General features: G+C 44.0%; 2 protein-coding genes across 2 annotated transcripts in view; both read right to left on the reverse strand.

The window, feature by feature from the left end:
• Window positions 1–25,546, reverse strand: part of LOC140731661 (LHFPL tetraspan subfamily member 7 protein) — a 313,609-nt gene that overhangs the window by 148,329 nt on the left and 139,734 nt on the right. The gene's annotated exons all lie outside the window — the stretch shown is intronic.
• Window positions 5,839–6,115, reverse strand: LOC140731663 (small ribosomal subunit protein eS27-like). Its single transcript, XM_073053297.1, has one exon. It carries the CDS (start codon window positions 6,107–6,109, stop codon window positions 5,858–5,860), a length of 252 nt encoding a protein of 83 aa, XP_072909398.1. The 5' UTR covers window positions 6,110–6,115; the 3' UTR covers window positions 5,839–5,857.

Consider the following 25,546-nt stretch of genomic DNA (forward strand, 5'->3'; position numbering starts at 1 on the left):
TTCATTCAAGGATCAACTTTATTCACCATATACATTTACATGTTTAGCAACTTGCTGTAGTGTGTTGGCGCAACATACAACAAAAAGCAACATTCGACAATTATACAGAATAAAGAAATATACACAAATAAGTTAGAAGTACAAGAATGGAATAAAATGTGCGTAAGTGCACACATACAGGCATGTATTTATGATGTAAACAATATCATAAAAAGTGTTTTAAAGTGTATTCAATGCAGTGCAGCGACCAAGGTTATAGATAGAGGGGGTCGGGGGCTAACTAGAATGGTGGATCAGATTAACTGCCTGGAGGAGAAACTTTTAAGATGGTGTGGACTTTTGTTCTAATAGGCCTATAGTGCTTTCCAGAAGGAAGCTGTATGTAAAGGGAGTTTGCAGGGAGAGTAAGGCCTGCAATGATTTTTCATGCTCTCTTCTTTGTCCTGGACACATACAAGTCCAGCAGTGATGGCCAATGACTTTTACCGCTGACCTAACAGTTTGCTGTAGTCTTCGTACACTGTGAGAGAATGCGGCACTAAACCGGACAGAAATGGCTGATGCGAGGATGCTCCCTCCACAGCTGTCAGGCATCTTTCATCGGAAGGTGAGTTTGCCCGTGCGCCAATCACTGCGAGTCGCTGAAGTCATTTAGTGATACATGTACAAGTTGCCTGATGTCTTTATGTGTGCATGATATTTGCTCTAATCGATACTGAAGGTATGGTAATAACTCCAGAGATGATGAGCAGGAAAGTTTTCATCTGTAGGAAAACACTGCACTCAAGAGGAAACCACTTTTTATAATGCTGTTTACATTTCAAACACATGCCGGTATTTATACACTTTCTGTTCCATATCTGTACTTAAACCCCTAACTTTATATTTTATATGATTCTTTGTAACTGTTGAATGTAGTTTTTATTGAATGTTGCACCCTGGCCAACACACCACAGCAAATCCCTAACATATGTAAGTGCTGAATAAAGCTGGTCCTTGGAAATTATCCCATCACTAGGTCCAGCAAAAGCATTGACAACAAGCTAGTTATCTGTGAAAAACATTAGATCTTCCATTACTTCTCTGCATTTTGTATTTGGGAACAGGCAAAGCCGGAGAATGGAACAGTACTCGAGCTGACAGCTCAAAGAACGCTGATGGCCAATCAGCCAGAAAAGCAGAATGGCAGAATAGGCCTCGAGGATCTTTGGCGTAGTGTACAGCTTACATGCACACTGATGGACTCTTGATGGGTCTTGCTGGGACTGTCAATTTGAAAACAAGCTGTAAGTCGGTTCTGGTAGAGAGCTGTCTGTGCAAGAGCAGTGGTTTGAGAAGAGGCCCCAGTAACACTCACATGGACAACAAAAACAATCTTGTGACCCAAGAACACAATGAAGGGACTCGGCCCGAAATGCCAACTGTTTATTCACGTCCATAGATGCTGCCTGACCTGCTGAGTTCCTTCAGCATTTTGTACGTGTTGCTCTGGATTTCCAGCATCTGCAGGATAGCTTGTATTTAACAGCAACAACATCACTTCTGACATGCCAGCAGCCAGAAGAGTCAAGAATCTAAAGGCAGAGTGCCAGGATATTAGAAGGTTCGCTACATAGGGCAGAGGCGAGTGGGAGTTTCTTCATCTGTGGTGTATGAACCAGTCAAGTTCTCTCTGGAGCAACCCACACAAAATGCTGGAGGAACTCAGCAGGTCAGGCAGCACCTATGGAAAAGAGTAAACAGTTGACGTTTCGGGCCAAGACCCTTCATCAGGACTGGAAAGGAAGGGGGAAGGGGTCAGACTAAGAAGATGGGGGGAGGGGAAGAAGTACAAGGTGGCAGGTGGTAGGTGAAATGGGCAGAGGGGGAGGGGTAAAGACCTGGGAAGTTGATTGGTGAAAGAGATAAAGGGCTGGAGAAGGGGGAATCTGATAGGAGAGGACAGAAGACCATACAGACTTTTTTTTTGTCAACGTTCACACTGCCGGAGGAACTTCATAGGTCAGGCATCTCTCAGTAACAAGGGGTTTTCACTCACAGAACTGCTGCTCACGGGATGCTTTCTGGTTCTCACACCATTTTCTCACACAGATCCGGTTTGGGTCAGCGAGACATCCCAACCTCCCACGTTCAGTGGGACCCACATGTCATTTCGACCCTGGATGTTCAGAGTCTGAGAAAGGTGGTTTTCTCACTGCTGAGTCCGGTGGCTCTTGGCGAGGGGTTTCTTCACAACGTTCTTCCTCAAATGTTTCTCTCTATGACTGAAGGAGATGTATGGCTGTAATTGGCATCTTTACTGTGATGCTGGAAGCTTTGTGGCACTTCATAAAGGTTAATCTTTAATTCAATGGAAAGCTCGTCAATGTGTGAGCGATAAAATGTTGCCTCAGTGTAAAATTGGTCCTTTTGTCAATGTAGGACTCCTATGTGATTAAGCTATTGATCAGGTTTAAATGATTGAAGAAAATCAGTCTCCACAGTCTTCCCTTGGCGCGGAAGTTAATCAGGATTTGTCTTACCTTGTCCTTTGATCAAAGGATCAATCAAACGGATACGGCACTGAGCAAATTGTGACCTAAAGCTGAAATGCATCATCCTATTATTACCTCTAGACACACATAAACACAGGAGATTCTGCAGATGATGGAAGTCCAGAGTGTGGTAAACTATGTATACCTGTCTGGACACACCCCTCTGCTGACTGCTCCTGTGGCTCATCCCACAGACCCCTGTATAAAGGCGACTGGAGGCACTGCTCCTCCCTCAGTCTCTGCGATGCCGTGCTCCCTTTTGCTGCTAATAAAAGCCTATCGTTCACCTCCCGTCTCCGAGAGTTATTGATGGTGCATCACAGAGCAACACACACAAAATACTGAGCAGGCCAGACGCCTCTGTGGAGGAGATTAAACAGGCAACATTTCAGGCCAAGACCCTTAATCATGTTGATTTGTTCTCAGATCACAAGATTGTCTCCCTGTCTGTGACAGTGTTACTGGGGCCTCTTCTCAAATCACTGCTCTCGTGCTTTGCTGACTATTAGTTGCTTTCCCAGCGAGGCTCTCATGGGCAGTGAAAGCAGTCTTGTAATCCAAGAACTGACCACCAACATGAAGAAAGGTCTCAGCCCAAAATGCCAACTATTTATTCCATGCCATACATGCTCCCTGGCCTGCTGCGTTCCTCTAGCATTTTGTGAGTACCACTGTCCTGGCCAACTCCATTCTAACACTTTTTTGTACACTTGACCTCATCCAGCTCTCTGCTTGCTGCATGTCAAAGTCAAAGTCAATTTTATTATCAAAGCTCGTATATGTTGCTGTATACAACTCATTTTCCCGAGGGCATACTCAACAAATCTATAGAATAGCAACTTCAACAGAATCAATGAACTATCAGCCAGGGTGCGGAAGACAACAAACTATGCAATAAGTAACAATAGATAACGAGAGCATGGGATGATGAGGAAGAGTCATTGAAGTCAGATAATTGGTTGTGAGAAACATTTCAAGAGCTCTCACCCCTTTTGTTCAAGAGCCTGATGGTTGAGGGGTAGTAACTGTTCTCTAGCCAAGTGGTGAGAGTCCTGAGGCTTTTGTTCCTTCTACCTGATGGTAGCAATGAGAAGAGAGTGTGACCTGGGTTGAGGGGATCTCTGATGATGGATGCTGCTTTCCTATGACAGCCTTTCATGTAGATGTGCTTAATGGTTGGAAGACTTTACCCGTAATTGTCTGTGGCAAATCCACTACCCTTTGTATCCTTGTTTACTCAATTAGATTCATAACTGTCAGTGAAATAATCCTTTTTTTATTGTCCTCAAAGTTAGCAGAATTAATTAAAAAGATATTTGAAAAAAAGAGAGTAAAGATGCCCTTTTTCTTAAAAAAATCATTTATCCTGGATTATTTGCTACAAGTATCTCCTTCAAATTCTGCAATTTTAAAGTTCAAAGTAAATTTATCATCAAAGTACATAAAGAACACTGAGATTCATTTTCTTAGAGGCATTTGTAATACAACAAAGAAATAACAATAAAATCAATGAAAAACTACACCGGAAGACTGACATACAACCATTGTGCAAGAGTAGACAAACTGGACAAACTGCAAATTCAAATCAAACAAACACCAATAATAAGTAAACATGTAAATAAATAATACCGAGAAGTTGTAGAGTCATTGAAAGTGAGTCTGTGGGTTGTGGAATCAGTTCAGTGTTGAGGTGAGTGAAGTCATCCACACTGGTTTAGGAGCCTGATGGTTGAACTTGTCAATCATAGCCTGAAGTAGTGTAAAAATGAGGCCTCACTTGGAGTATTTTGAGCAGATTTGGGTCCCTTATTTAAGAAAATTTGTGCTGACATTGGAGGAGGTTGATGAAAATGATTCTAGGATTGAAAGGCTTACTATATAAGGAACATTTGATGGATGTGGGCCTGTACTTATTGGAATTCAAAAGAATGAAGGGGGGGGGGTCTCATTGAAACCTATCAAACATTGAAAGGCCTTGATAGCGTGGATGTGCAAAGATGTTTCTGATGGTGGGGTAGTCTAAGACCAGAGGACACAGCCTCAGAATAGAGGGATGTCTATTGAGAACACAGATGAGGAGGAATTTCTTTAGCCAGAGGCTGGTGAATCTGTGGAATTAGTTGCACTGGTGGCTGAGGAGGCCAAGTCAGTGGGTAATTAAGGCAGAGGTTGATAGGCTCTTGATTAGTCAGGACATGAAGGAATATGGAGGAGCAGATAGGAGATTGGGGTTGATAGGGAAATGGATCAGCCATGATGAAATGGTGGAGCAGACGATGGGCCAAAATGGCCTAATTCTGCTCCTATATCTTATGATCTAAAATGAAAATAGCTAAACATAACCCAGCACCCAGATAATTTTCCTTGAAAACTTGTGGCTCAGTCCATTCCCATCCGATGAGATGAAATGCACATTGATTGAAAGTAAGGTGCCTTGTTCAAAGATCGTTGCTTCCAAAGAAACAGTCGAGGTAGCCCGTGAATGAACAAGTTACTTCTGTACACTGCCAAGTACATGAAGGATAATGGGTGGCTGGCACTGAGTTCGAAAGCTGTAATTTAATTGAGGCAAAGAGGAACAACTGTTAATGCAGATAACCTGAAATCAAAACAGACAGTGCTGGAATTGCACAATACGTTGATCAGAGCCAGTGGCATCTAAGAGCTTAGTTGGTAGTATATTTGTTGCTTATAGGCTTTCTCTTAAGACTTTGCTTTAAACCTGATTAAACACACGATCGACCACCTTAATGTCTCCTTCCTTGGTTCGATATCTGCTCTTAAGTAAAGTAGTTTGGGGGTATTTTGCTGTATTAAAGGCAGGATACAAAAGTACGCCATCGTCTAATTGCTCTGTCACAATGTAAACTTAATCACACAACCTGAATTAGTCACTGCACTCCCTCACGCCGATGATCCTGTCGTTTAGTTGGCAGGGTCTCTCAGATAAATGGCAGAAGTGCCGGAGTATCTCCTCCTTGGTAGAGTGGTGGGATCCATCGGACAAACAGTGAGTACTGCTAGTTAAACTCGCAATGGAGGAGAAAGAGAGAAGTGAACTAGTGTTTTTTTTGTCAATACATCACGTCATTTTATTTGTCATTTCTAACAAAGAACTCAATACCAGCAAGAGGATCGAAAGTCTACACAAAGCCGATGAGTGACAGACACATCACAGTGGCACAAGTCCTCCTACTTCAGCAGTGACGCTCCCAGGCTGATGCCTGGATGCAAAGAAAGTAAAGCAGTGTTGCTCCGGATCCCAACACCCAGCTCTGGAAGTGGACCAGCCTACCCATCCTCCTCAAATGGAAACCTTCACTTCAGTGTTGCTTTCTCCAGAAAGAACAGCCTTCTGTTAGCCTTGCTTTTCCTCCTGTAGGCTGACAGAGAACGGTTGAACATCCAACACGCAACACTACAGTCTGGGCGTGGCTGAAAATGGCAGTGATTTTGTAGAAGCCAGGGCACTTGACATCCATGAAATAGGAATTTGGGCTCTGCACCAAACGCTTCTTCTTGTGCTTCCTCTTCTCCTCAGGAGACGGGTGCAACAGATCTTTTGCCAAAGGCATCTTGGCGTCAAGCGAAGTGAACTAGTAATTGAAGAGTAGGTGGTTGCAGTATAACTTCCCTTTAGTGAGGGTACCCGTAGCTATCTATGTCGGTTAGGGCTTAAAATCTGCATTTGCGTTCTAGATCTCCATGGCCAGCAAACCCAATACCATCACAATGGACCTTGTGATTAGCAGTGCTTATATGAACACAAGTTGCCATCAGTTGCTTTCTTTTGCTGAGAGTTAGCTGAGATACAACATCCACTCTCTGCTCCACCTCAAATTGATGAAAGGGTCTCGGCCTGAAACATTGACTGTTTATTCCCCTCCGTAGGTGCTACCCGACTTGCTGAGAGAGAAATGGATCAACCGTGATGAAATGGCGCAGTAAACACAATGGGCCAAATGTCCTGGTTCTGCTTCTATATCCTACGGTCTTCCAGCAGGCAAAGTAGTTTAAACACAGTTCATTTACTTTTAGTAATACATGTTTAAATCCAGACAAAGTTCTTAAAACATATTTAAAACTCGCAGAGGATCTCTATCATATAAAAGATTTTGAAATTACAAACGATTTCTAAAGCACAAAAGGATTTCCAGAACACAGATACAATTCCTGTAAGCTAAAAATACACACCAATGAGTTGCAAACAAATTATCCATCACAGAAATCTAATGCACAGTAGCGGATTCTAGCTCACCCCATTTTTCTCTCATTCTTCTTTTTGTTCCATGATCATTCCTAACAAGCCTGACTTCTTTTTACATTTATACTGTTTTATGCAACTTGGGTGACTTCACACGCATGTGATATTGTTTTCAGAGACTTTTTTTACACAAATGGTCTAAAGGCTTCTGGAGGCAGAGATCCCAGATTCCTACAATTAATGCTGTGAAGCTGCCTCTTTGAGTGGTTCTTTATGGCTGTCGTAGCCGGGGGGGTGGTACTGGGGATAAGCCCTTACTACCTATTACATGCTCCAAATAGCCTCTGACAACCAAGTCCAACTCCTGGCCTTCACGTGTGGCTTAGCTACTAAGCCCAACGGAACCGTTTCTACTGACAGGGGAAGGGGCTGTTTTAAGTTACTGGTGCCTTAAAACCAGTCGCTTCGATATGATGAGGCTTGTCAGCCATGGTGGGCAGCTTCTCTAGGAGAAGGAGAACTCTGAGCTCAAACCTCTGCTGCCTTGTGGCCATGCCCACACTTGGGGAAGGCTTTGGGAGTAAACCCCGAGGGAAAAATCCAGAGCTAGAGTCTCTAAGGCAGTCATACGTTGAGTTCAATGCTGATCGGCAACTCCTGCGACACTGCTGGTGCCGAACTGTATCGGTCTCGTCTGCTCCTTTGAATTCTTTAGCTGTATGGAGGTGAGGGGGCCTGATGCATGGGTACAACTTGCTCTCTATATTGTACTGCCCTGGCTCACATATCACATAGACAGCTAGGACACAACATCTATGGTCAGCCTCAACCAACGGAGGGCCTCTGACTCTTTCTCTTTGAGCACACTAACTTTACAACTATTAACAGCTCAGATATTTGATGTGGCAAGTGATGGTATCAATCTGGTCTGCAAGCTAAATCACATAGCCAGAAATGTCTAGTTTGAAACAAGCCCATAACCCCCATTGTCTTACACTGCATCTCTTGAACAGTCATCATCCCATGTTCTACAGACATTGCTGTTTGTTTGCAAAGCTGTCCTTTTAACTTCAGACTGATTATTACTTTCTATCTACACCAAGAAGTGATTATTGACTCTTATTTATGACAAAAAGCTGAACAATGAATATTGGTAGGAAGTTTAACTTACTCAAAAACAGTTCTTTGATCTCTACAAGTGTCATTTGCTAAGTTGGAAAACTGAGCTTGACAATAAAGCCCGTGACCCTGGATAGTATTAAACACATCATCAGAGGTACATTATAAAACAAACTCAGACAGTGAGTCATATGGGGAGATATTTGGACAGATTACCCAAGGCTTGGTAAAGATGTTAGAGGGAATTACAGAATTTAGGCCTTTATAACTCAAAGCATAACCACCAAATGTAATTCAACTTGGCAATGCAGAAGACTTCAGAGCAGAAGCAGAATAGATATATCAGAAGATTGTAGAGTTGGTAAGGGTCATCACCTTGTTGTGGTGGAGAGGCTTGTGAGTTCCTGAAATCTCAATGGCGATGCTGTTTTGAGTTTAGCCATTTGGCACTTAGCTCCATGGTGGTAAGGTCAAGGGGGAAGTCCTAGACAAAGCGTGATCCAACCAAGACCTCAACAGTGGAGCTGGCGGAAGATGATGGCACATCACAACACACAAGAGCAGTGAAGGCAGAGGAAGGCCGCAGCAGTGAAGAATCCCTAGTTGTCTTGCACTCCATGCTACCGGACCTTCCCATGTTAAACAAAATTACACACGGGCATTCTCCATTAAGAGAACCCACCCTACCCTACCAGAATATCCTCGATCCTCGATTGACTGCTTCAGCCACCTGAGGACCCACTAAAAGACAGCACATTATACTTGACTCAAGGAACTAGGTTATTTCTACTACTACTAATAATAAAGATAGAGTGGGATATGGTCATATATTAGAAACCAGCCTTAATACAGCAAAATATCGTGAGGCAGAATGCAATGGGTGGCTGATAGTGTGGTCCCCTTGAGGCACTGATAACCTAATGCAAAATTCTATTTCTTTAAGCATTAAAGTATTACTTGCATGGAACCTTGAAATCACAGTTGGGAGACTAAACAGAATTCACATCAAAAATAAATAACCAAAGACTATGCATGCGATAAAAGTCCTTTTAATTAAGGTATTGCAAAGCATAAGATGTAGTCCTTTCAAAATGATTGTTCAAAATCCACCTTATCTCCAACAAGCAGTGAGAAGATGAAAACACAACGAATTGTTACAATCTGGGAAAGACAGTAGAAGCAGATTCAATAATTCAAAATGTAATTAAGTCTATACTTTGAAAAAGAAACACTCAAAGAGCCAATAAGATTAAGATCAGATTAGCTTTCCAGTGAAACTGATGCAAAGTGCGTAGTTTGCTTCAAATCACATCATTGAGGATTGTGCAGGGCCGCCCGCAGGAGTTGCCTCACTTCTGATGCCAACACAGCATGCCCGCAATTCACCACCCTAACCCGTATGCCTTTGCAATGTGAGAGCAGGCCAGAGGACCTGGAGGAACCCACGTGGTCATGCAGAGAATGTACACACTGCTCACAGACAGTGGTGGGAATCGAAACCCGATCTTACAGCCTGCACCGTAATAGCGTTATGCTAAGCACTACGCCACCGTGTCATGAATCAGAAAAGAAGGAGGGAGTGCACCTACAACTTGGGAACGTGGGAAGAACCCAGAGCAGCTGAAGGACGGCCACGCGGTCATGGGGAGAACGTTCCACCTCCTTACAGACAGCGGTGGGAATTGGCTCCCGATCTAACAGCTGACACTGTGATAGCATTACACTAAACACCACAAATCACAAAAGGAGGGAGTGGGTTTACTTGGACAGTTTTTTTGAACATCTGGCACAGGTGTGATGGGCTGACTGGCCTTCCATGCTGTAACATTCAATGTTGAATCTTCCCTACAGCTCATTTCCACTTTTTACTGATATAACAGTGGACATGGAAGCCTATGCTTTACTTGCCTTTGTGACAGCTTGTAGCTTGTACATCTAATGCTAGTGAGGTATCAGTCTTGCATGGATGCTTCTGCTACAGAGAAGTGTCATACAGATGAAAACAAACTGATGTTGGCATTGCTTTTTACACTCAAGAATCTTGTAAAGGAACACAGTGTTGGTAGACAATGCTGGAAATCAATAGGAGAGAAAATAGCAGAGTTCAGACTGAGTAAAATCAATTGAGTCAAAGCAACTACATGGCACAGCAGAATAAGGAAAACTACGATAAGATCTATTTGTAATATTGCATTACTTTTAAGTAAATTGCTGGAGAAATTGCTCTAGTTATTAATCCAGGCAGTGAGCAGCAGATACAGTTTAGAACAAAGGAAATTATTTTTTTCCAGATGCCCTTCTTTCAGTTCCAATGGCAAATGATCTTCCTGCAGTTCTATGCATAAAACTGTAAGACATAGCAGCAGAATCAGGCCATTCAGCCCATCGAGTCTGCTCCACCATTTCATCATGGCTGATCCATTTCCCTCTCAACCCCATTCTCCTGGGCATAACATAATTTGCCCAAACCCATTGTTTTTAAATGAAAACGGGTCCCTTCTTTTAATATTTCTGATTTATTTAATTGAAAATCTGTCCTAAAAGCCTTGTTAATTGAAAATCCTACAATTATGAAGGGATTTGGATATGTATTTGTAAAGGAAACGTTTGCAGAGCCATGACAGTGTGCTACAGATGGATTTGTTTCAGAGTACATCAGGAGAAACTTCACCAGTCAGCAGTAAGCAGCCAATCACATGGCAGCAACTTGATGCATAGAAGCGTGCAGGCATGGTCAAAAGGGTCAGTCGTTGTTCAGACCAAACATTAGAACGGGGAAGAAATGTGATCTAAGTGACTTTGTGGTGCCAGACAGGGTGGTCTGAGTGTCTCAGAATTTGCTAACTTCCTGGGATTTTCACCGCACAACAGTCTCCAGCGCAGTGGTTCCCAACCTGGGGGTCCATGAACCCCAGGCTTAATGATATGGGTCCAATGCATAAAAAAATGTTGGGATGGGAATGCCTGCTCTGGAGCTTACAGAGAATGGTGCGAGAAACAAAAAAACACCCAGTGAGCACCAGTTTGTGGGGAAAAAACACCTTATTAACGAGAGAGGTCAGAGGGGAATGGCCAGACTGGTTCAAGCTGACAGGAAGGCGACAGTAACTCAAATAACCATGTGTTACAACAGGCATGTACAAAAGAACATTACAAAACTTTGAACCTTGCAGTGGATGTGCTACAGCGGCAGAAGACCGCACCGTGTTCCTAAAGCTAATAAAATATCTATTGAGAATCTGCTCTACGTGCCTAATTAATTGAATGTCCTTCAAACCTGAAGGGATTTGGACATGCACTCGTAAAGGAAGCACTTACAGTGCCATGTTAGTGTGCTACATATATACTTGTTTTAGTGCTCCAACAGAGTACATCAGGAGAAACGCCACTGGTCAGCGGTAAAATAATAAAGTACACAATGGAATAAAAGCAGGAGGAAGTTTTATTTTAAACAGCAAGTTGTTGCCTGGAGTGGTGTGCGGAAGAGCATCTCTGAATGCACAAGATGTTGAACCTTGAAGTGGATGGGCCTCAGCAGCAGAAGACCAGGAACGTACGCTCACATGATAAAACCTGCAGATGCTGGAAATCCAAAGCAACGCACACACACAAAATGCTGGAGGAGCTCAGCAGGCCAGGCAGCGTCTATGGAAAAGAGTAAACAGTTGACGCTTCAGGCCGAGACCTTTCATCAGGACTGGTGAAGCGTCTCGGCCCGAAACGTCGACTGTTTACTCTTTCCATAGATGCTGCCTGGCCTGCTGAGCTCCCCCAGCAGAGTGTGGACGAGCGTACGCTCAGTGGCCACTTTATTAAGTACAGGAGGTGTCCAATAAAATGGCCACTGAGTGTAATTGTATGCAGCTGTAGCCCTGTGCCTTGTGAATATTAAATCCTCAAGATTCTCTATCTTTCCCAACCTGCACCATCACTGTAGATTAACAGTGGAGTATATTCACATGGCGTGCACAAATGATAATAACTTAAAAATAAATCAAATCTTTCCACAAGGTTGTCTGCAGTCCGCAACAACAAATTTTATATCCTGCCAAAATTAGATTTCCATTTGATGTTGATATCCTGTACAGGGTGTGAAACAATAATTATATCTGCCTTAAAGATTCCCCTACAGACTATAATCAATCAATCTCTTTTTCCACAGGGCTAATGGTTTCTAGCATTCTCCCAAGTGTGAGCGTGCTGAACTTGTGTGGACTGGGGAGCCACGTGGCAAGAAACGGTTTAACAACGGCCCTACAAAGCACAATTGCTTTTCTTAAAGAGTCTTGCAATGTTTCCCCGTTTGTGAATGCTGGTCCTTGTGGCAATTGACAGTTATTTGGATGCTCGACACCAGGCCCCCGAAACAGTTGCTCAGTTCCAAGTTACACCATGGGAAGTTGTGGCCAGAAGAGACAAATCAAACCCCCTTTGAAAAACTGCAACAATCTCTTTGAATGCCTGGGCCAGTGCTTCTTTAAGAGGAATTCTGGACTTTATATATTTCAAATAAATTAGTTTTACGCCTAATAAACAAAGAATGTTGTTTACATTCTCTGAACTGATTCCACAACCTATGGACTCACTTTCAAGGACTCTACAACTCAAGTTCTCGGTATTAGTTATTTATTTACTTTTGTATTTGTACAGTTGATCTTCTTTTGAACACTGGTTGTTTGTCAGTCTTTGTTTATGAGCTGTTTTTTTTATTGATCCCATTGCATTTCTTTGCCTGCAAGAAAATTTAATCTCACGGTAGAGATGGCGATGTGTATGTTCAAAGCTTAAAAGTAAATTTTGTTATCAAAGTGCATATATATCACTATATACAACCCTGAGATTCAGTTTCTTGTAGGCATACTCAATAAATCTATAGAATATTAACCAGAACAGAATCAATGAAAGACTGCTCAACTTGGGCGTTCCACCGGTGTGCAGAAGACAATAAACTGTGCAAGGACAAAAAGAGGAAATAATAATAATATTAAACAAGCAGGCTATAAATATTGAGAACATGAGATGAAGTGACCTTCAAAGTGAGTCCACTGGTTGTGGGAGCATTTCAGTTATGGGGCAAGTGATGGTGAGTGGAGCTACCCCCTTTGCTTCAAGAGCCAGCTGGTTGATGGGTAATAATTGTTCCTGAATCTGCTGGTGTGAGTCCTGAGGCTTCCTGATGGCAGCAGCGAGAAGAGAGCATGTCCTCAGTGGTGGGGCCCCTGATGGTGGATGCTGCTTTCCTGCAACAACGTTTTGTGCAGATGTGCTCAATGGTTGGGTGGGCTATACTGCTGATAATAGTTAATTTTGAATTTTACATTGTAATTACATGCTGGTATTTATGTATTTATGCATATTTTAGTCCATATCCATCCTTTAACCTCTAACTTTACTTTTTATATAACACTTTATTCTTCATCATTGTTAATGTTTTTGTTTTTTGTTGCATATAGCACCCTGATGAACACACATCAAATTCCTAATGCACACACAAAGTACTGGAGAAACTTATCCATGACTGGTGAAGGGTCTCGGCCCAAGACATCAACTGTCTATTCATTTCCATGGATGCTGCCTCACTGGCTGAGCTCCTCCAGCATCTTGTGCACGTTACTCTGAATTTCCAACATCTGCAGAGATGGAAAACCCTGAACATCCTCTGCATAGCACCATCCAGAGACAGAGAAGCAGCTTCAGCGGCAGGTTGCTATCGATGCAATGCTCCTCAGACAGGATGAAGAGATCATTACTCCCCAATGCCATTCGGCTTTACAATTCAACCGCCAGGGGCAAGATATGTTAAAGTGCCGGGGTTAGGACTGAGCTTAAGTTACCATTCAATGTATTTTAGTAAACTATTTAAGAATTTTTTAAAAGCTATTTATTAATGTTTTTTGAGAGGGTGATTTTAGATGCATATCATATTTATACTGAGTTAAGTATTGTATGTAATTAGTTTTGCTACAATAAGTGTATGGGACACTGGAAAATATGTTGAATTTCCCCATGGGGATGAATAAAGTATCTATCTATCTATCTATCTATCTACAATTGCTAATGGATGTAGATGTATTTGAAGAATAAAGTTGATCCTTGATACAGTAGCATTCTGGATGACACTCGGAATCTCAAATCTACACTACAGCCCTGCACAAAACAGCAGGAGAGGAACACTTTATCCACCACATCATGTATCTCCCACACGCTGAAGTTCCTGCAAAGTCATCATCAGTCACCCCAGGGTCCACAAATCCAGTGTGGAAGCAAGACTTCCCCTGGGGCCGATCTAAGGGGAAAAGCCTGCCAAAATACTCTGGTGCCAATTGTTTGTGGTTCTCTTATCCTTGACTCAGAAAGTTATGGGTTCAAGTTCCACTCCAGGGGACGTAAACACAAAATTCAGGCTGACAGTCTGCTGGAGCGTTGTTGAGTGAGGACTGAAACAAAGGTGCAGACAGGAACATCCACCTTCTCTGCTTGTAGTTTCTTGTACATTCTTCTGCAACTCTGGCTGCAATCAATTACAGCAGTGTAGACCCGGGAGTGAAAGTGGGATCCTCTGGTGAGGTGGCTCAGCTTTAGTTTTTAAATGAGCTTTGTTAATGGGCCTCCTCCATGGAACCCAGCAACCATCCAATTTAGAAGTCAGTGTGTGCAAAGCAGCATTAGCGGCATAACAACAGATAGTGGATTCCTACTGGACCGACTGCACCAGGGGAAATCAATGCATACAATCACCGTTCCATTTCCCACACTTGCCTCTGGTCCTTGTCCAATCCTTCAGTGTATCTTTTAATCCAATCCCTGATGCTCTTCTGCTTGGTTAAAGCCCCTTGGGCCTTTAGATGTTGTGGTAGTGCTGGCAAAACATACAAGAGACTCTTGGCTCATGTACTGAAAATGAACAGAAAATCTCCCCACAGTCCATTGTGCTCATTTAAGGAACACCATGCACCAGCCTCCAAAGATGGGGTAGGGGCAGCGGGTCACAAGTTGGAAGATGCACATTGGTTCAGTCTGCATATAGTACTATGTTGCTAAAGGAATTGAAACTTGCTTTTCCATCTATTTGGTAAATTGGTTTATTATTGTTGAACCATATGGGATCGATTGTGGTTGTGGCCGATTGATAATGCAATGAATACACTGACCCTCCTTCAGTCAGTGTCTCTCTCTCTCTCTCTCTCTCTCTCTCCCTCCCTCCCTCCCTCCTTCCCTCCCTCCCTCTCCCTCTCTCTCTAAGATTAATCCCACTAGTCCATTGTCATTCTTGCTCCACACATGCATAAGTGATTCACTTCAGTAGGTCAAATTTGAGGACAGAATATCATATAAATGGTAAGACTCTTGGCAGTGTGGAGGATCAGAGAGGTCTTCGAGTCTGTGTCCATAGGACGCTCAAAGCTGCTGTACAGGTTGACAGTGTTGTTAAGAAGGCTACTGTGTCTTGGTTTTCATCAGTCAGGGGACTGAGTTCAAGAGCCATGAGGTAACGTTACAGCTATACAAGACCTTGGTCAGACCCCTCTTGGAGTACTGTGCTCAATTCTGGTCACCTCACTACAGGAAGGATGAGGTATAGAAAGAGTGCAGAAGAGATTTACAAGGATGTTGCCTGGATTGCAGAGCATCCCTTATGAGAATAGGTTGAGTGAACTTGGCCTTTTCTCTTTGGAGCAATGGAGGATGTGAGGTGACCTGATAGAGCTGTATGAAATGATGGGAGGCATTGGTTGTGTGGATAGCCAGAGGTTTTCTCCCCAAGGCTGAAATGGCTAACAGGAGGGGGCACAGTGATGTCAGAGGTAAGTTTTTCACACAGAGAATGGTGGGTGTGGAATACACTGTCAGCAAAGGTGGTAGAGGTGGATACAATAAGGTTTTTTAAGAGACTCTTAGATACATGGAGCTTAGAAAACTAGAGGACAATGCGGTAGGGTAATTCTAGTCAGTTTCTAGAGTAGGTACATGGTCGGCACAACATTGTGGCTGAAAGACCTGTAGATTTTATGTTCTATGTTCTAATTGTCACAGGTACCAAGATACAGTGAAGAAACTGTTTTGCATGTCCTCATACAGATCATCTCATTGGGTTAATACATCAAGGCAGTACAAGGGAAAAGCAATAACAGAACATACAACACTGTGCAAAAGTCTTAGGCATATATATATATCTAGTTAGGGTGCCTATGAGTATCATCAACATTGGACACATAATTAGAAAACCACAGCTAGTAAAGATGTAGCCTCACAGTTCACGAGATATAGAGTACTGTGCAAAAGTCTTAGGCAAGTACATATAGCTAAGATGTTTGCACAGTACCGTAGTAATTTTGTGTATTGCACTGTACTGCAGCTGCAAAAAAAAACCAAATTTCATGACGTATGTGAGTGATGATAAACCAGATTCTGATATGGGTCTCTGTTGTGGACTGAGAGTGGGAAGGGAACAGGGAAAGGGGAATCACGGTTGGGAAAAGGGGAAGGGAGAGGAGAGGGAGTGGGAAACACCAAAGAGACCATAGGACCATTAGACATAGGAGCAGAATTAGGCCATTCAGCCCATTGAGTCTGCTCCACCCTTTCATCATGGCTGATCCCAGATCCCACTCAACCCCATACATCTGCCTTCTCACCATATCCTTTGATCCTCTGACCGATCAGGGAACAATTAACTTCCACCTTAAATATACCCACGGGCTTGGCCTCCACCCACTACAGTATATGGCAGAACATTCCACAGATTCTCTACTCTCTGCCGAAAAACAAATCCTACTTAACTCTGTTCTGAAAGGTCGCCCCTCGGTTTTGAGGCTGTGCCCTCTAGTTCCGGACACCCCCACCAGAGGAAACATCCTCTCCACATCCACCATATCTGGCACCCACATGGAGCGGGGTAGACAGGGCTGGGATGACAATGTGCACATCACAGACAAGCCAGCATTCATTGCCATGATTTCCTCCGGGTGCTCCAGTTTCTTCCCACAGTCCGAAGACGTACAGTAATGGCTAGCGAGTTGTTAGGATGCTCTGCTGGGACCGGAAACGATGCATTTCACTCTCTGCTCTGATGTTTTGATGTACGTGTGGCAGATAAAGCTAATCTTTCTTTCTTTTTATCTCCTACGATGGTGTAGAAAACGCCAACCAAGCTTATAAATACTTACAAATGGATTCTGCCTGAAGGCAGTATACAGATCCAATACAGTATAAGAGGCAGCAAAAATCAAATTAAAAACCCGCTCTGACAGTTTTAATTGCTGAGCTCACTGGCAATCAATGTTTTGTTGATTATTGTGAGCCTTGATGCTGGGTGCCTGCCAACAGCAATGAAACTTATCAGCTACTTATTCAATGCTCAGGCCTGTCCTGATAACCTCCGATCTTACCACCTGATTCTGGGTACATATGAACGACAAGTCTGAGAGGTTCTGGTATAATTCTGTTGGATAGGCAGAAGCTTGGTTCTCAGCATAGATGGTGCATTCAGTGGCCACTTTATTAGAGACACCTGTGCACCTGCTTGTTAATGCAAATATCTAATCAGCCAGTCATCTGGCAGCAACTCAATGCATAAAAGCATGCAGACATGGTCAAGAGGTTCAGTTAACTAAACTTCAGAATGGGGAAGAAATGTGACTTTTTGACCGTGGAATGATCGTTGGTGTCAGATGGGGTTGTTTGAGTATCTCAGAAACTGCTGATCTCCTGGGATTTTCACACACACAACAGTCTCGAGAGTTTACAGGGAATGGTGCGAGAAACAAACAACATCCAGTGAGCAGCAGTTCTGTGGGCGAAAACGCCTCGTTAATGAGAGAAGTCAGAGTGGAACCGGAAGGCAACAGTAACTCAAATAACCACATGTTACAACAGTGGTGTGCAGAAGAGCATCTCTGAATGCACAACACGTCGAACCTTGAAGTGGATGGGCTACAGCAGCAGAAGACCACACCAGGTTCCACTCGTGTACCTAATAAAGTGGCCACCTTAATAGTGTATATCATCACAGCTCCAAGTTACCATATCTTCTAGTGATGGAACTGACAACTCCCTCAGAGAACAGCACTCTGCAGGAGGCATCTCAGGAGGAACATAGAGCTGACAGTGTTTCTGTCTTCATGGGGGCAGGTGCCAGAGAAGATGTGACCATTTCCCCACACAGGAAGGAGAGTTTAAACACAGTAACCGAAGGCTCATCAGTCAAACGTCAAAGGCAGGCAAATTTCAAAGGGGCTGTCACCTGAGAGTAGATGGCAAATGTTATATGATATGAGAGAGAGGAAAGGATAAATGAGGGTAATGTACAGGCAGGTTTATAAAAATCAGGCTGCTCTTAACATACTTCATGTGTGATAAAGGGTCATACAATTGACTTATTAGTAAGAATAAAACAGAGCTGGATGAAAAACTGGCTAAAATTAGATTTCAGGTTTACCTATTGCATGCAGTGAAATGTGCTGCTTGTATTAGCAACCAATACACCCAAGGATGTGCTGGGGACAGCCCGCAAGTGTGGTCTCACCTTCACAGAGTTCCATGCTCATGGTGTTCGGCAGAACAACACAAGCAGCAACCACAACGGAATAGAGCAAGAGGACAAAAGCAACACAAGCCCTTTACCCTCCACCCCACACGTGCACACACAGTCCTCCAGCTCCAGGACAGGCCGCCTCTGGGTCTCTGGCCTTGTTCTGGGACTCTCAGGCCTCCAACCTCCAGACCCCAGCCCGGACTCGAAGAGCAATACGGTGTGGTGCCTGATATATGGTAGATTTGTTACTTTACTGGTCCAAATATCCACAGACATCAGTCCAAATGCCCCAGGGTACCCCAGGAATTTAAACTTAACCAAGTAATTTGCCAAATCTGGAATTAACCCCACACTCCAGCTTCTGCCAGTACTCTGCACCTTCCCCAATTCCAAGGAGCAGCACAGTGGTACAGCAGTGGACAGGTTCGATTCTGAGCAGTGAAGACTTCACATCTTCTCCCTGTGGGTTTCCGCCATCTCCAAATTTTTTCCCCTCCTCCAAGTTGTACAGGTTGCTAGGTAAGTTTATTTATCAGGTGCACACAGTGAAACGCGTCGGCTGCATTAAAAACCAGCACACCCGAGGATCCGCAAGGGTCAGCGCACATTCGGGCACCAAGATAGCGTACCCAGCAGGGTCGGCAGAACAACACCGGCAAAACTAGCCCCGTTCCTTCCTCCCACCCTCGCACGCACACAGGGCAGCCTCCAGCAGGCTCGGACCTGCGGGCGCTGCGCTTCGGCTTTCCAACTGGACTCGCTAGTCTAATTAGCCACGGTAAAGTGTCCTGAGTGCGTTGGTGAATAGTTGATGGGAATGTTGGGGAAATAAAGTGATTAATAGCATAGGCTGCTTCGAGAGGGTCTGTTTTGGTGGAGTATGACTCCGCGCTTGCCCCTGTAACCTGTCCCGCTGACCCGACCCTCTCTTCTGCACTGATCGCCAGTAATTTCTCTCTCACTCCTCACTTCTCCCTTACACCCCCAACTGCTTGCCTGCCCAGCCCCAGGGGTGATTCTGAACTCCCTGGTATAGCGCCTAACTCTCCTCGATTTTCACACAGATCCAGCCAGGCAGATTTTGCTCTACTGAGGCTGAGTGCAAAGGATCACCAAGGCGTGCAAGAGGAGGCCATCAGTCAGAGGATCCCCTCCTGAGGAGCACAGACCCCTCGGTTAATGGTCGGGGTCCGTGGCATAAAAAAGGATGGGAACCCCTGCCCCCGGTGATATAGGAACAGCAGCTCCCAGCAGAGACCAGATCACCTTAACCTTGGACCCTCTCACCAATTCCTGAGAGTTGAATAGGTCACCCAAGGCTGATGTCCTGAAAAGGGGTCTCGACTCGAGACGTCAATAGTTTATTCATTTCCATAGATGCAGGGTTTCTCCAACATCTTATGTGTGTTGCTGCGGATTTCTGCAGAACTTCTCACTTCTATGATGTTCCCAGAGCTGTGCTGTCAGAGTTGCTGTTTCCAGGTAAATTAGAAACAGGCCATTCAACCCATCGAGTCCATGCGCACCATCAAGGAACTTTTACACTAATCCTACACCAATCCCATTTTATTCCCCCTCTCCCCACTGCCCGCCACATTCTCCTGTATGTCTTTGGGATGTGGAAGCAAACCAGAGTGTGCAGTCACAAGGCAAATGTGCAGACTCCACGGGAACAGCACCTGAGGTCAGAATTGAGCCTGAAAACCAGGGCAGGGAGGTAGCAGTTGCATCAACAACCCATATGTGCTGGGGACAGCCCACAAGTGCCTCCAACAACACAAAACAACAAGAAAGCAAGCCCCTTTCCCGCACTCCCACCCACCCGCTTCCCACGCACAGAGAGACCTCCGACCCCAGGACAGGCTGCCTCTGGGCCTCCGACCACCAGTCCTTGACCCCAGGCTCTCAGATATTGGGCCTCCAACCTCCAATCCCTGGTCTGGAATCGCAGACTCACAGACCTCCAACCTCCAATCCCTGGTCTGGAATCGCAGACTCACAGACCTCCAACCTCCAATCCCTGGTCTGGAATCACAGACTCACAGACCTCCAACCTCCAGACCCGTCAGCCTGGGGACTTCAGACTTCAGGCCTCGACCTCTGGCCTCAGTCACCCCTGGACTTCAGCCTCCGGCTAAGAGATGGAATTAACACATTGTTGTTTGTAAGATACTGCTGACTTTAAATTGTTGTCATGGTTCCCACACTAGAAGTGTTCTATTGGATATAAAACATACTGAGGCATCCTGAGCTTTAATTCAGACTCAGATTTATTTATCACATGTACATCGAAACATACTGTCAGATACATCATTTGCATTCACAGCCTAAGGATGTGCTGGGGGCAGTCTGCAAATATGTCCTCAATGGGTCGGGATTTAGGTGGAAGTCTTCGGATTCCACTGGTCTTTCTTCCACGACTCACCTCTGAGCTGCCTCAAGCAAATCAACGCCGACTTTCTTTGTCACCGGCCTGAAATGGGTACAAGGTGCTGTTGATCCGGTACCACATAATTCATCCAGAAAATGTCTGCGTATTGTCCTGGCTGCTCTAATGATACTTACCATTTGACATTTAATCCATCAGCTTCAGTGTGGCTTCTCCCTACTACATTAGAGACCAGAAACATGCCCCGGGTCCAAACACCACACCACTATTTGTACAAATAACAATGACTAGTGTAAATGACTCAATATTGCATCCAGTCCGTGCTTTGCAAGACACTCATGATGAGACGCAGCTATCCTTTGTCTAAGCTGCCCCAAACTCCCAGATGAAAGACAACACAGAGACAGTGAGAACAAAGGCAGTTAAGATATAGGAGAAGCAAAAGACTAGAAATATTACCCTAGGGACATTTCATTAATGACATCTCTGCCAAATTCAAATCCTCCCTTCTCAAAGTCATTTATAAAATAAACTATTTATACTTTCTGTGTGGGACTGACCACTGTTAGCTGTAAAGGGATTAACAAATTTAAAGGAAGTAACCATATAACTCTGATTATTTTTGTTCTCTGTTTTGAGCTTTCATTTCAAGATGGATGCCACAGTAGGGCTATGGTTAGCACGATGCTATTACAGCTTGGGGCGTCAGAGTTCTGAGTTCAACCCCAGCGTCCTCTGTAAAGAGGCTGCACATCCTCCCTGTCTGGGGTTTTCCCTGAATGCTCTAGTTTCCTCCCACAGTCCAAAGACATATCAGGTAGGTTAGCTGGTCATTGTAAATGTTCCTGTGATTAGGTTAGTGTTAATCAGTGTTGTCGGGGGTTGTGGAGGCTGCGTGGCTCAAAGGGCCGGAAGGGCCCACTTCACTCTGTTTCACTGAATAAATAAATAAATATGGAGGTTCCTAATTGCAGTATGATCAAACTGAGAAGAATTTTTAATCCATACCAGCTGAGGCTGACTTAAGCTGCACGAGGGTCAAAAATTACAAAGTGCCATCATGGGAAGAAGTCTTTGAAGTGGAAGCATGAACAACTTATTTATAAAGCATAAACACGGGATTTTGCAGATGCTGGAAATCCAGAGTAACACACACAAACTGCTGGAGGAACTCAGCAAGTCAGGCAACATCTATGGAAAGGAATTAACAAAAGTCCTGATTTTGGCGGGGGGGGGGGGGGGGGGGGAAGGTCTAGGCCCGAAACGCCAACTGTTCATTACCCTCCATAGATGCTACCTGACCTGCTAAGTTCCTCCAGCATTTTGCATGTGTTGATTTACAAGCATCACATTTTCCTTCAACATTTGAGAGAAATTTGGATGGATACACGCAAAATGCTAGAGTAACCCAGCAGGCCAGGCAGCATCTAAGGAAAAAAGGTTAAGTCAACGTTTCAGGCCGAGACCCTTCGTCAGGACTCAAGGGTCTCGGCCCAAAAAATCAACTATACTTTTTCCCATAGATGCTGCCTGGCCTGCTGAGTTCCTCCAGCATTTAGTGTGTGTTGCCTGGATATCCAGCATCTGTGGGTTTTCTCTTGTTTGTGGATGGATACATGGATGGGAAGGGTATGGAGGACTATGGGCTGGGTGTAGATTGATGGGAATAAGCAGATTAATAGTTTGGCTGAAGGGCCTGTTTTTGTGTTGTAGTATTCCACAATTCTGTGAATGAATACAATGCAGGATGGCCATTAGGAAGAATAACTTACAATTGGTCAATGTCATTGCTTACCATATCAGTTAGAAACCAACCCTGTCCGTAAGTCATAAATTGGGGTATATGACCCCAGCTCTGAAGCAAAGCTGGGACTGGCAGGGGTACTTCTAGGTGCCACGGTGGAGTAGCGGTTAGCACAAAGCGATTACAGTCTGGGGTGTTCCAGAGGTCGAAGTTCAGTTCCGGCACCATTCTGTAAGGAGTCCCTGTATATTCTCTAAGTGGGATGTGTGGGTTTTCTCCCAGGCTTCCGGTTTCCTCACACAGCAGGTAGCAGGTAGGTTAATTGGTCATTGTAAATTGCCCTGTGATTAGGTTAGGGGTCATCGGGTTTGTCGGGGGTCGCTGCAGTGGCATGGTTCAAAAAGCCTAATCTAAGCGGTATTGCTAAATAAATAAATAAATACTGGGGGAGCCCAGAAAATCCGCCAACATTTTATGTGTGCTGTTTGACATATCCAGCACTTGCCCACAAATCTAATCTGATCTCCAAAACAAAATTCTATGGCCTGAAAATTTGCTCAAATTGGACCACATCAACAGGTTTTCAGATTAAACTCCTTTAAAAAAAATCACAAAAATACTTCTCCAAATTTTTATATTTTATATTTAAGTAGAAACAGACTGCACCAATGAATGTCTTAAGTAACTCCATATAGCTTCTGAAATGACTTCTATGCAGCTGATGGACTTGGCTTGTTCTTGCCTTATTATTAAAATTACACCACTCTTTAGCGTTGCTGACATCTCACAATTATGCTCATTCACGGGCAATTTTACATTTACTGTTATCAAAATGTGGAAATCTGCATCATAATATCAGAAAACTGCACAATACGCTTTCAAGCACAAGGCCTGTTCAGCTTGTCAACTGCGTCAAAGGCAAAATCCTTACCCTGGCTGAATTTAGGTAATTGGTAAAAGAATCACAGAGGGGAGGAAGTTAATTTATTCTTTTGTGCGGAGAGTTTTTAGGCCATGAAGGGCCAATAGATACAAATTTAATGCTTTTATTGTCTATTTACAGAAGTGGGCATTGCTGTAAAACCATTTATTCTTCATCTCTGATGGCTCATCTTTAATTGCCCTTCGTACATAGTGATGGATTGTCTGCTTGAATTGCTGCAGTCCTTTCGTTGAAGTGACTCTCATCGTGCTGCTTGACGGAGAACTCGAGGATTTATCAGCAATACCGAAAGAGTTGAAATAAATTTGCCGGTCAGATAGTATGCGACCAGGAGAGATCTATACCCAGTGGCCACTTTGTTGGGTGCACCTGTACACCTGCTCGTTGACGGAAATATCTAATCAGCCAATCATGTGGCGGCAACTCAATGCATAAAGCATGCAGACATTCGATTCCAGTTTAACTGTCGTCCAACCATTCACAGATACTCATGAACACAGCCAAATGAGACAGCGTTACTCTGGGGTCAAGGTCCTAAGATACAACAGTCACTCACAAGAATACATTCATGGAAAAGAAGAGTCCTGACAACACTCCCAAGCCCCCACTCCTGCGGTTTGATACCCAGTCCTCGCACACACAGGTAAATAGATCCATATAGAATATCAGTAAAATACAATGACACATAATATGTATGTATATTGTCCAGAACCACCCCCCCAGCCTACTGATATCATCTGTTGACCCGCCCCGATGCCCATTAGGCGACACCGCGCTTTGAGGCCCAGTCCTTACATATACAAGCACATATAGAATATTAGTCAAGAGGTTCAGCTGTTCTTCAGGCCAAACATCAGCATGGAGCTCCCACTGGTGTTTCTGCAGCTCTGGGTGTTTACAGGAGGGGGTTGCTAGCCCCATGCCCAACGCTTCGCAGCAGAACTTGGCGGAGTTCAACGCCTGTAGGATCTGATTATTTCACTTTTTATTTTTAAGAATCTAATAAAGACCAAGAGAGTAATACTGAATCCTAAAGGCTCCAGGCCTCTATGAACCCTTCTGAGGGAGAAGGAGAAATACAATGCTAGCCGCTTTCTCATTTGTTACGAGGTGGAAACACTGGGTGATAACTCCGCAGAGAATCTTAATTACCCGCCACTTTCCCAGCTTGCATCCTCTGCCTGCACCTGTGTGAAGATCACTGGTACGGGATAAATGTCAGGTATTAAAGTGCACAGCCAACACTGAAGACTCATTCCCCGCTGGCCCCGCTCATTCTCATGCACTTAAGGTGTGAGGTCCAGTACCAGGCCTCACAGAAGATTAATTGGGGTTAAATGAACGTGCGGGGTGGAGTATTGATTGTAAGAGAAAGCCTTCCAAACAGCACACATTTAGCTATCACTGCATTGGCCACATCACCTTGAATAATGCAGGAAGGTGCTCTTCGTTATGATGTTGCTTTCGGAAAGAAACGCATAACCGCATTTGTAAGGTACAGGCCAGTGACGGCCCGTATACTGTAGCTACCAGCCTTCAATTAAATAGAACTTAACGTCCTTTGGGGAATCGCTCACGCAGGAGATGGCTTTGAGGCAAGAATAATTTCCTCGTGTCTTTAGAGTAAATAATATATCAAAATGGCAGATCAGAGATGAAATTATCATTTGAAATGTTCCGAAGTACAGTCAAAGGCTATTAATAACATTATGCCTGTCAGCATGGGTGTTGTTTTGATTGATGGCTCCGGCAGGCTGAACAATACTCCAGTTTTTGTAAATTAATGCACACATTTGGGGTCAATTTATTTCAGGTGTCATCTTCTAAATTACCAAACCGAGAAAACTAGTGAAATCTCGCTGTCTTCTCGATCGTTGCTTAATTGAGCTTTTCATGGATTGCCTAAAAGTAAAATAACTCACTGGAATGAATAATTTGGTGTTTTCTGGAGCCTCTTTTTGTGAACATTAATTTCTCTCTCTCCCTCTGGCCACGTAAGGGTTGAGATTGGGTGGCCTAGTGACTGCCTTTTCCTGGGCTGTGTAGTTCAACAGCACATAAAACTGAGCACAAAAGCAC

This window comes from Hemitrygon akajei, chromosome 8, assembly GCF_048418815.1.
Source record: "Hemitrygon akajei chromosome 8, sHemAka1.3, whole genome shotgun sequence".
Lineage (NCBI taxonomy): Eukaryota > Metazoa > Chordata > Chondrichthyes > Myliobatiformes > Dasyatidae > Hemitrygon > Hemitrygon akajei.